The 13,048-nt window shown below is 42.0% G+C and overlaps 1 protein-coding gene across 2 annotated transcripts in view; it reads right to left on the bottom strand.

Annotated features, from left to right (window-relative positions):
* Window positions 1–6,703: 6,703 nt before the first annotated feature.
* runx2b (RUNX family transcription factor 2b) overlaps window positions 6,704–13,048 on the bottom strand; it is a 74,544-nt gene continuing 68,199 nt past the window's right edge. For both annotated transcript variants that reach the window (XM_079572771.1, XM_079572770.1), the window contains one exon: window positions 6,704–9,582. In XM_079572771.1, the coding sequence (XP_079428897.1) occupies window positions 9,098–9,582 (485 nt within the window). In that variant the 3' untranslated portion in view covers window positions 6,704–9,097. The remainder of the gene's footprint in view (window positions 9,583–13,048) is intronic.

The following is a 13,048-nucleotide window of genomic DNA, read 5'->3' on the forward strand; positions in this document are numbered from 1 at the left end:
AGACGTCGAGCACTTCCGTTCCGCTGTGACGACACAACTGAACACTCAGTCGTTCACCAGGAGAGGGAGGAGCAGCTGCTCAGAGAGCAGGATTCAGGACGATTACTGAGAGCTGCGTGAGTGAAGCCACAAACCACTCTGGGGGTGTTTTTGATAAGGAAATAGCATAACAACATTGCTAAAAGCTCTACAAAGTCGATTTTGCATGATATAGGACCTTTAAAATCCTGCACTGTCACTCAGGTGTTACTTCGGGTCCAAAGTGCCGTCATGCACGAGTTTAATATAGAAGGTGCAGTTACACGTATGACCTGAGGTGGCAGTAGTGAGTATAAAACTTGCATCTAGCCCCTGTAAGGAAACTCAAGTTCAGTCATAATTGTAGGGGCTTTGTTAGCTAAGATACCAACAAACGTTACCTTTAAAGTAGACGTATCATAGTATATGAGGCGTAAAAATAGACTTATTAGCATTAATATTTTACGTTTTATAATTTAAAAGGATGTGTCTGTAAGAATTAAACACTGTGGAACACTAGGACTGGGGCTCCTCCTGCTGGCAGCTGTTGGAATAACTTATTTAAAATGTGCTTTCTGTTTCAATTTACGGCATGGTTTACTGCTCATTCTCTCAACTCCCACATGAACCGAGCGCATTTTCTCCAGTTAGGCTTTACCCAAATCTTCTTTGAAAAAAAACAATACTTGTCAAAATAGTGAAGAAAACGAAGATGACAATGCAACAAAAGTGTCAAAAAAGCAACATGACAGTGACATGATTAAAAAGGAATGATGAAGCAAAAACAAAAAACAGCCACCAAAAATGTAACAAAACCGTGGCGACAACGCAACTAAAATGTTGCAATGAGTTTTGTAAGGTCTTAGCTTTCAAATGAGACGTTAAACTGGCCTGTAGACATTAAGGTCCAGTCCAGACTTTTTTTTTAGATTTGGGTGCATGAATGTAGTGATGTCTTTTTAACGAGAATTACATTACAACATGGTTTAAAGCTGACAAAAAGTAAATCTTGAATTGTGTTGCTCAAGATTAATGATTTTATCCGACTAATTACTCATGTAAAAGTAAAACAACATAGGCTACTTGCTTGAAGTCTGATTTATGGTTAGTGTTGGCCCTTTAATGTCAATGGGATCTATTCCACAACAAAAATACTCTTTATAGCCTATGCTTTTTACACCAAAATAACATCTCAAAGCTTGTTTAGCATGGCAAGTCTATTCTAATATCTGATGTTTCTCTTGTCACTGGACACAGTGCATTGCATCAGTTTGCTCTGGAGACAAACTTCAGAGGCCTGGTGGGAAAATTAGGTGTTTGTTTATGTTTGGGTGCTGTCCATGGTCCTGACACTTCAGACTAATTCCCTTTTTTCCCCCCTGAAAACAGTGTTGCATAATCGGAACTGGCAGGGGGGCGGCTTGAACTTAGAGTTTCATAAGTGCACTTCTCTTCTCTGCGCTGAACTTCAAATGCCGTAGTCAGATGTTTCCAAAGCACAGTCTTAAGTCATGGTGCGCTCTAATCTAGTGATGAATGGGCTCTGCTTTAGGAAGTCAGGCCGTCCCAACCACATTGACCGGGCTGTCTGTGAATTTTTACACTGGCGTCTTCCGCAAAGCAACTGTCCTGCCATTGAAGCGTTTTATTCCTTTAATTCCAGGTCAAAAGACACAGAGAGGGTGAGGAACTTTTTACTGTCTGGCATGCGTTGCACAAGGGCTCTGCAGCTTTTGGCGACTCCGCGCGTGGTGTTGAAACTTTAGTAGCTTTCGCAGGACCGCTAACACAATAATAAGGGGACTTGGAAGCGCCGCACGCCGCCCTTGGCTGTATGGAAACGGCGTATGGGTGGGCCCCTCACCAGAATCCCTGAGGTTAAATAAAAAGCCACTAGAGTGCGCCAAAGTACACAGTTATTGTTGACTCTGGGTGATGTTCTCCTGGAGCGGGGAGGAGGCTCCTTCGGTTACACTCAGCTCGTATTAGCGTCATTGGAGCGGGTTGTATAATGTTTTATAATGGCCGTGTCCTGATGACATTAGTGGGGCTTGTCACAGTGTGTTATGGGACGTGGGATTAACGCAGGTTCAGGGAGGTCGTACTATTTTATCCAGTGAGACACTCGGGGTTCTTGGAGGAAAGTATGGAAATGGGTCCAGCTTCGCAAACTAATAAGAATTGAAAATAAAACAAAAAAGACACAAGTTTGTATGTTCACCTAGTGTCTTTTATCTGGCTGCTCCAGTTTCTTCCATCAACATAAAACATGCACAATAGGGATTTCTGACAATAAACCTTGCTCAAGATCTAGAAAACGCTTTAACCGAGCGCATTTTCTCCAGTTCGCCTTTACCCAAATCTTCAAGCTTGTTAATGCCTATAAACCAGTGTAGATGCCTACTTTGAAAGCTAAGACCCACAAAACAGATTTTTTTTTTGTCACCGCTGAAATGTCACATTTTTGATGAGTTTTTGTCCAGTTTTCATCTCTTTTTTGTCGGGTTTTCATAGTTTTTTGTTGCTTTTTCATGGCTTTTTTCTTTTTAACCTTTTTTTGTCATGTTTTTGTTGCTTTATTGTCACTTTTTTATCGCTTTTTTGTCTTTTTTGTCTCCCTTTTTTAGTGTGTTTTTGTCACTTTTTTGTCGCTTTTTTTGTCCCTTTTTTGACGCTTTTTTTGTCATTTTTAAAAAAACTTTTTTGTCACTTTTCTGTCGCTTTTTTGTCATTTTTTGTCACTTTTTTGTTACTTTTTTGTCACTTTTTTGTCACTTTTTTGTCACTTTTTTGTCGCTTTTTTGGTCACTTTTTTGTCACTTTTTGGTCATGTTTTTGTCACTTTTTTGTCACTTTTTTGTCGCTTTTTTGTGACTTTATTGTCACTTTTTTGTCACGTTATTGTCACTTTCTTGTTGGGTTTTCATCCTCGTTTTCATTGCTATTTTGACGCCAATTTCTCAAGAAACATTTAGATTTGGGTAAAGCAACAACTCGTTTCTAATCCGGATTCCTTTGGCAAACAATTGAAGAAAAGCAAGAACACCGAGCACATTGTCTCCAGTTTGCTGTTACCAAAATCTAAAATCCGGAAAAAAAAGCATCAAAATGGTGACAAAAACGAGGTTGAAAACGTAACAAAAATGTGCTCAATTGGAGAAAACATTCTCCAATTGAGAATGTTTTAGATTGGGAGAAAATGTGCTCGGTTAAGGGGGTCTGTTGTTTTACTTGATTACAACATTCTTTGTTATGGCAAATATAAGTAAACTCTAAGGGCGTATGATGTAGTATAAGTAATATTGGACGTCTAGCCCTGACCCTGCCACCCTCTGGGGCGCCCCCGGTTGTAACAGTCAAAGCCCATCGAGCTGTAAGTTTATCTCCAGATGAGAACTGGAGATGTATGGGGCAGAAACAGAGCACGCAGCGGCAAACTCTGCAGCCGGAAACAAATGGAGCAGTGTAGGACCCCAGAGGGACACTTCTGAGTGTAGTGTTTCAGTTAAAGTGTAAGGTAGTCCCTTTACCTTTGCCAAACAGTCACGTCAAATAGAATAAAAAAGTCAATTCATTTAGTCAATCTGCGTAAATAAAAAGACTGTATAAAAACAATGCATTGATTCATACTGTGTAGCTTATTTACTTGGACACTCAAAGGCGTTAATGTACTCTCCACACTGACCTCACAGACACAAGGAATTTACAGGCACTTTACCTGATTTCTTTTTTTTCTAGTAATGGAACGCATTTGTTTTTTCCTCCTGTAGTATATTGTGAACTTAGACATTCATGGGAAAAACACTGTGTATCTAAGATGAGTTTTCTCGCATTTCTGTTAAAATGACCCTGAAAAGTGACCCTGCAAGTAATGAAACTTAATGTGCCGATAAACTCGTCCCAGTGAAGAATTGGGATGATACAATGAATGAGTTTTTGGACCACAGCGAACATTTTAATTTCCTCTTTAATTGTTATTAAAAAAATATATAATATTGCAAAAAAATCAGGTATAGGGCCTTTAATAAAGATCATGACAACATAATATTTCATTTCACAATAGACCATTCTCAGTCTATGTCTCATTTTGGTTGGCAGATCAGCTGTTTAGAACTGTGCCCACCACTACAGAGTTATTGTGTAAGGCACTTGAGAGTTCCATAGATAAACACAGCAAAAAGCACAACCTTATCTGTATCTCCTGCTGAAATAACAACAGATAAGCCTATAGCCTTTATCATGTATGGGGAAAATAATTTGATAACTAATGTCAGAAAAGCATTACTAGAGGAAATCCAGATTAAATGTGATATCTCTGTGTGATCAGATGTTTATAAAGAGCCTTGTAGTCGGCTCTAGAGCTGGTTCAAATCAGCTAAATCCCATTATAGTGAATGGGGCTAAAGTTCCATTGGACCCGGAAGTGGAGCGATGACATCATCACTCAACAAACGCATTGGGCTTGGTATCGTTAAACAATACCAGTATAGTATCAGAGAAAAAAAGTTTAGGTACCACTGGTATTGAAAAAATAAAAGTATCAAAAGCAGGTACTGGAAGTATCTTTAGAGACTGAGTGTTGATGCTGTTGGCTCAGGGACAGCATTAAAGGGACTATACGGAGTTGAAAAATGTTAAAATAAGCATTTTCCTCCCCATACATGTTCCTGCCATGTCCTAATGTGTAGAAGTCCTGCACTGTCACTCAAAAAGTTGTTACTTCAGGTCCGAATTGCCATCATCCAGGAGCTTAATATAGAAGTTGCAATTACACGTATGACCTGAGGTGGCAGTAGTGAGTATAAAATGGCCAACTTGCATCTAGTCTCTTTAAAGGTCAAATACATTATTCAAATTTGAAAGAAATTGTATTTTATGGAATAAATAAACACTACTGTTCTGTCTTATGGTTCTTGACGACAAATATTTCAGTGTTGGTGGAAAAAACTAGTATCAGTATCGCTGAGTATCGCTACCAGTATCGCTACCAGCAGCGAAATGAAATGTAACCATTCCCAGTCCTTTTCCACAACAATGGTTATTGAAGATAAATGTTTTGAAGAGGATCTCAACAGTTTCTTTACTTGCTGATTCAGATATTGTCGGCATTGATCCTTTTCCAAATTTGACCACCATTGAGCCGCCATTTTGGTCCGGGGTGTCGTCATCAGACTGAGAAAGTAGACATTTACACACACCAATATATTTGACATCGCTTGTGACAATTACAGAAATTCTAGTAACTGCCTGATGTAACTCGGAATGAAGTACCAAGTTTGTCTCTTCGATCTCCTCAGCCTTTTTGCCGCTTAACAGATCGCGAAATGTCGATCTGTTTTGTTGCACTGCTGCGAAACTAGTTGCAACCTGGTTTAAGAATCAAGCCTGACAAGGACCAAACTCTACACCGCGCTCGGTAAGTGCGCCTCTCCCGTCTCCCGTGCGTGCAGGACATTATGCTAATTTCTTTGGGTGTCTGGGTCCCATTGCTTCTCCCGAGTTCATTATTATAATTGCTTGACATGGCTGAGAACGCGGAGAATGTGAACCTGAAACCAGCCCGGCTTTTTCTCTTTTTTTCTTTTTCTTCCTCCTTGCTCATTCTCTCTCTATATATTCAGGGAAATCCCAAAAATGTTCCAGATTCGAAAGTCTAAAAAAAACACGCGGGGATGGCGCGGCTCTGGCCCCGTCTCCGTGTCAGCGTGGGCTATTATGTCTTGGAATAATGTAAAACAGCTCCCAGCACGTTTCGCTCGTGTCTGTTCCTTCTTCCCAGAGAACCTTTGAACTGGGGCCATGTGCAGTGGCAGCAGTGGTCCCGGTCCAAACACAATGTTGGGAGAGAGCGGAGATGACACTGACGCTTGTTCAGGCGCACAAATCCGAACACACAAGCCTAAACGTCTGCTCTCAGTGGAAAATCAGACCCAAAGAGTCAGGGGAAAAGATCTTACTGCATCATAAAGGCCGAAAAGTGATGTTTTAGAGTTGCAGAATCAGGGGCGGACCGGCCATATGTCCATTCTGGCTCTAGGGCCACCGGTCTGACCTCTCACTTTTCTCTTTAACCGAGCTTTACCCAGAGCTGAAGGCTTAAAGCAGAACTAAGTAACTTGTTTACCTTAATAAATCCTTTCCGTAGACCTTCAATACAAGTGTTAATGGGATAATTGGTGGTGTCTTTGGCCAGAAAACCACACTTGCAATGTCCCTGCACCAGGTCGGGGGCGCAATACACACTAAATAACGGCTCAGGCTAACAGTGTGTCTCTGGGAACTGTGTTAATGAATGATGACCTTGATTCTCAAAACTTTCATGCCAAATATTTGAACTTCCAAGTACAACCAGGCCTGGATCAAGCCCAAATCAAGACAAAACCGGGTCAAAAATGGTCCAAAATACATGTAAATAAGGCTAAGTTATGTCTAAACTTGGTGTAAACAATGTCTAAAGCAGAAATCGTACTTTAATGTATTAGTAAAGCATTATTGAAATGATTGAGAACCCCTGATCTAAACTACACAGTTAGCAGGACTTTCATCTTTCAGACCGTACGGTGGGATAATAAAAAGGGAAAAAAGTAAGTTACAAAAGTCATATTTTATTCATAAAATAAACAAATGTACAATCACAATGCCAATTTCACTCACTGTTGTCAGGTGTTTGTCCCTTAAAAAAAAAAAAAAGATCTTTTTGAAAACGTACCAGCAATTTGTAATGGACAGTCCATTAGACGGCTATTCCTGACAAATGTTCATGAGAGAAGAAGCAAAACAACTGACATAACAAATACATTATACGTAAAGGAAGGTAAAGGTCAGCTCTGCATATTTTACATGGTGGTCATTAAATAATACAATAAAGGTGATTGAAATAGAAAGAAAGGAACAAAAAAATAGGCCGAACCTCATGGAAAAAACACACAACACAAACAAAAACAGATGAGAACAGATCGGGATTGTCAGTGCTGCGTTGATGTGTAAACACTTTTAAAAAGACCATTTCCTCCTGGTCAAGTCTAAAGAGAAGAGGGAGTAAATAAAGTCCAACACGTGGGCATAGTTACCATAGGCTTGCTCAAAAACATTAAACTCTGCTAATAGGCTTTTATTTGCAGTCTTCTGTTACAGCAGAGCAACAGAAAGACTTGGTTTGGAGCACGGGGCAAATGTACTGCAGCATGTTCATTCCATTAGGAGAGAATCCTCCGCAGGCGCTGCGTGCAAACCTGCAATGAAAGGCCTGAAGCCTGATCCTTGGAACGGCCTGTGTTTTTCTCAGCTTTTTCAAATTGGGTTATCGTGTTACCTTCATGCGCTGAATATCAAATTGTATAAAATTTAAAGTCAAATGAATACCAAGTGCCGAGAGTGATCAGATTCAACTCTAATGTAAATGGTTGTTTGGCCAAGTGTTTCTGTTTTACATGTGTGTGGCGCTCCCTGCACTGAGGCCCAAACCACGAGCCCTGCTGGCAGCCTGCCGCAAGTGCTGCTGAAATAAAACAAGAAGTAAGTGCTTTATGAAACAAACATACACAAGGCTCCACATTTCTGCTGCCAGCAGCTGCTTCCAATCACCTCCATGTTGAACTTTTTCCTATTGCTGTGACATCTTTAAAATGATGACATGTAATTTTACACTGTGTACATCAGACTTCCCTCATCACGGTGCCACAAAACTGTTAACTTATGACACTTGCAAGCAAGAAGATACAAATCCGTTTGGTAAACAAGCAAAAATGCAGAAAGAAAAATAAATAATGAAAAGGAATGTCATAGTCTTTGTTTTGAACTGTGGTGATAATCCTTCAGTCTCACAGACTGAACATGGACCATGTGTGTCACACACTAAGACCAACTTTTTTAAAGCTATCTTTGCACATGATCTGAAGTTGTCTGTAACTTGGCGTGTCTTGTGCTTGAAGGAGACAGGCAGTGAGTTCCAGTCTGATCCATCCTGAGGAATAAAATCACAAAAATCAAAGTCTGCCGCCGGCGTGGCACTGAGATCCACCACTGGGCCACGGCTCAACCTCCGCACCAATGTACCGTTCAGAGAAAATACAGATTATCTGTACGCACATTAGACACAAACTGAAGAAATGAAGCAGAATTTCCCCAACGGATAATTATTTTCTCCATTGAAGCTCTTTCATGGGGCGTTGCCAAGAGGCACAATACAAGTTATTGCTCAATAAATACCAAAGGTTTCATTCCAAGCCAAATGTGTGTCAACGCCTCGTATGGATCTGGGCTCTTAATACAAGGAGCAGTTAAACTGAAAGTTACTCCAAGAAACAGGCCGCAATACTCTTTGGAAAAGTCATATTCAAAACCATGTATATCTTTGGGTGCTACAAAATCCAAGCTCTCATTCTTTAAATTATCTATCAAAACAATTCATTTAACTTAGTCATATAGATGCATCAAAAATATTCAGATTACACTTCTTCGACTCAAGTTTCAAATACAATACATAATTTATGGCTTTATAAGTTAAAACAAAGAAAAAAAAATCGCCTCAATCAACATCCATAATTCACCCACAATTTACAAGTTAAATTAAAGCAAAATGAATGTCCATACCACTTAAAGTAACGCCTCATCCACTACTCAGTGCTTCACTTGCATCTCAATATGGTCATAGTACAAAACGAGCCCTGCAAAAAGCCTTACCAAAGTACAAACACGATACAAAAGAGGCGGTCTTTTACAAATAACAGCAAAGCATCCCTTAGCTTCGTGGATTAGGAAAAAGGAGAAGTGTAGTCTCATCCACTCGGGCTTAGAAAAGTGTCTTTGTCAATATTGCTGCGAACGACTCCCTTTGTAGTGCCTTGGTCAAAACACATTCCAGGGGGAGGCAAGTCTTTACAAGTCTCATATGTGTGTGTTTTTTTTTCTTTCGCTCTTTTAATCTCAACCTTCATTTCAAACTTAAAAGGCGGGGATAGTTTTTAGCTGATGAGCGCACAGAAATCCCCTCCATTAAAAAAAAATTGTGCTTTCGAACCTCACGACAAGGATAATGCAGCCTTTTTTTTTTCCTTCTTCTTCTTCTCCTTCTTCTTCTTCAATAGGGTCGCCAAACCGCTTCATCCATGCGCCCGCCGCTGTTGAGGACAGTCGGGGAGTTGCTGTGGCTCCCGTCCCCCTCCACGCCCCCCTCCGTCTGGCTGGGCAGGTTGGGGTTGACCAGGGTGCTGCCGGTCGAGGCGCTAGTGCAAGGCGGGATCATGCGCGAGGGCGAGCGGTCCCCGCCCGGCACCATGGGGAACTGGTAGGAGCTCGAGGACGTGCCGTAGTAGAGGTACGGCGTGCTGCTGGTCTGGTGGAAGGGCACCGGGTTCTGGTTCTGGGTGGAGCCCGGGTAAGGCGGCGGCAGGTAGGTGTGGTAGTGAGCGCTGCCCAGGGACATGGGGGAGGTGACCGGCGGGGTGTAGGTGAAGCCCGGCGGGTAGTGCATGCGCGGGCTGGAGAAGCGCGTGTCCGTGAGCGTGGAGAGGCTCGGGAACTGGCGCTCGAACTGGCCCGAGAACGGACCCAGTTCAGAGGAACCTGCAGAGAAACACAGAGGAGAGAACGTAATCAGTATGCTATTTCGATAAAGTCGTGTTGCTGTGATTCAAGAGGATGTGTTTGGATCATTTACCCCATTTAAGAAAAATCATCCCAAAACCAAGTGTGTCATTAATGTGATAAAATCCACATGATCCAGCCCAAAGACACATTTCTTCAGCCACAAGTTGAGTAAATGGGCATTATGTATGAATTTAACAGCAGAAATCAATCAGCCAGTGCAATAAACCATAATGAACTAACTATAGTTGCTATGTTTGTGTAAACTCTCAGCCATACATTTCCATGGTAGAAAAATGTTCTCAAGCCTGAGTTGTTTTCGTGTTAAGGACATCGCGTCTTATCTCCAGCGGCTTCATCTGCAACTAATGATCTCTTAGCAGCAGGGTGTACTTTTACTCTTCTAGTAGAGAGAAGTTTAACTTGTTATTTGCGGGGAGGTCCTAGCTTGCCCTGTTAGAGACCACCACATCAATAATGGTTTACACTTGTATTGCACTTTACAAGCCTGTATTACCAAGATATTCATTCACTCCATACTCGGTGGTAAGCTACTGTTAGACTGCTAGACTGACTGCTAGTCTGTGCCATCGGCCTCTCCGACCACCTCCACATTCACTACATTCACCCAGGCTTCCTGGTGTTCCCAAACGGTCTCCCATCCAAGTACCAGCCAGGCCCTTCCCTGCTGAGCTTCAGAGGTCTGACGGGATCGGGCAGAGTAAAGGCGGTGTGACCAAACATCAAGGGCATCATCATGATACTGAGACACAGGTCAGATCTTATACAAGCAGAGACCAGGTCAGTGTGAGTCATTAAAGAGTGGGTCTTATGCTTTTTGCAGGTATTTGATGATTACCGTATGTCAAACAAATATTTATCACTGTCTTACACAATATTGATCTAAAACAGCCAAAACAAAATATCCAGGTATTTTCATTCATGGAAAATTCACTCAAACTACCATAGCCCCTCAAGCTGTTTCAATAAAGATTAAAAACAAGTCTGCGTGGCTCTGTGGTGATGCAAGCGTGAGTGTCACTTCACAACAACAGGATTAAGCTGGGCGAGAGATCGGGGGTAAGGAAAACATTTCCTGGATACATCGGACCTCAGGAGGAGCTTTATGGGGGCTGTCGGCACAAAGCTAAAAATAGCCACCGGAGAAGATCCAAAGACGGCTGAAAGATGTGTTCGCGGCCCAAAACACAGCTCAGCTTTGTAACACGGTAAAAAACCTCTATAAAGTCAATGCTGCATAATACCCCCCCTTTAATAACAACGTCCTCAATGCTCAAACAACCCCAAACACATGACTACAAGACTGTCATTTTAGTCGTTTTTAATCAAAGTTTCCACAGCTCATTTCAGCAGCACATCACAGAGCTTATTCTTGTCGATTACACCATTAATTCCCAAAGCTTAACGGTTAAGTCAAAAGATGGCATTTTTATGTGTTTTATAATGAAACTCTACATTCCAGGACCTAGATAATACTTCTAAACCATTAAAATTGATTAAATGACTTGAATATTACATAAAATAGAGGTTAGCCAGGTCAGGGAAGTTTTGCCCGTTGTCATAATGCTCATGGTTAGCCACAAATGATATATCCAAACTAAGTGGTGTCAAACAGAGCTTGCAGCCTCTCTTTCTAAATTATGTTTCTGGTCTTTTCTGGCCTAAACAGCAGGAGGCAGCCTTGCATAATCTGTTATCTCCTCTAAAGACAGCTCATGTCGCCTCATCACTGCAGCGCTTCCATGCCCATGCCCGCTCACTCTAAATTGAGTTATTGCCTTGAGTGCTTTACACAACTCTCAACAACAATGAACCGTTTAGGACCTACTTTATCTATTCCTCCTTGGCCTCTTATTCAGATAGGATTATATTAAATGTGGCTTTGGCTTCATAAATTGTTTAACACTTTGTCTTGGAAGAGTAATTGGCTTTAACGAACAAGTCCCACGAGAACTGAAAACGGTAGTAAACCAAATTGTACAGACATTCCCAGCCGGATATGTACAAAACAGGCTTAATGGATTTTTGTGGCCGCTGCTATGCATTCTAATTGGACTATAAATATTATTCTGTTCATCAACTTTGTGTTTTCCTCACTTTGAGTTTTTGCACAAGTTCACAAACACAGTGATCGGCCACACATGTCTGCACTTGTTTATGCATATCTATGTTTGGAGCGTGTGTCCGTGCATGTTTATATGTCGTTGTATAACTGTTTATGCATGCAAATGTGTGTGCAAACAGCCTTAAAGCTTATGTATGTGCGTGTGTGTGTGTGTGTGTGTGTGTGTGTGTGTGTGTGTGTGTGTGTGTGTGTGTATGTGTGTGAATATAGCACATAAAAAGCCAGTTGGGATGAATCAGGAGCAGCACATGTGGAAACGCTTTGAGTTTCCATGAGATCCATAATGAGGCAGGACTTAGCTCTGATGTGGCCCTCTGCTCGCCTCCCACCGGCTCCAGCGTGTAAGTAAGTGTGTGTGTGTGTGTGTGTGTGTGTACGTGTGTGTGTAGGTGTGTATGTGTGCATCTCCCCCATCGCACCCCTCTCTCCGTCTCTTCGCTTCATCCCTTTAAAAAAAAAAAGTACCCCCCGAAAAACCGCTAACTGACTGCGGTGAGATCCGCGATCGGGGCGGAGGAGGAGAAGTGGAGGGTCCTCTTTGCGCTCCCCCCTTACCCGACCACCGCCGCTCCCAGTTCACACTGCAGCCGCGCTCCTGTCTCCGTTTGGGCCCTCAACAGCGCTCTTATCATAAATCACCAGGCGTCTTCCGTGTCACCATGTCTGCAGTGTGAAGACAGGGGGCGGACGCTCTGTTTACGGCATGTGTACAGTGGAATCGTCGAGCTGAGGGTTTGGCACCAGCGCCTGACTGCATATGCTGTCAATTAAGACTTTTAAAACTTCCCCTTTCCACACAATGATCTTCATTCTTAAATAGGCAAATATGAGTAAACAAGCCAGTAAAAATGTTTGTAATAATTTACATTTCTGAAAACAAAACTGATCATTTTCATGAACACACTGTAAACTGGTCACGCCACACAATTTAGAATATCTGAACCCTGGTTCTTAGTGAGAGACGACAGCAGGGGGTGCAAGGACTTCACCGTGTGGAGCACAAAGGAGTGAAGTGTTTTAAATGAAAAAAAAGGAGATGCTAGCTTTGAAGTTGGTAGTGAAGGCCATTTGAGTGCTGACATAATGGGTCAAATGTCTGTAGAACCACACCAGAGCCATGACTCTACGTGGATCCTTTAATGGGTGTTAATCCAAAGGTTACAGAGCCTGAAACCAGACAGGAGCCGGAGATTTCCAAAGTCGAGTGCATCACATCCGACTTAATGATCTCTTGTAACAGAGTCTTAGAGCGCTGACATTTCGCCACCGGAGCTCAGCTTTGTGAAGGTGTGTGTTCAA

Source organism: Gobius niger (genome assembly GCF_951799975.1).
Source record: "Gobius niger genome assembly, chromosome: 15".
In the NCBI taxonomy this organism is placed as follows: domain Eukaryota; kingdom Metazoa; phylum Chordata; class Actinopteri; order Gobiiformes; family Gobiidae; genus Gobius; species Gobius niger.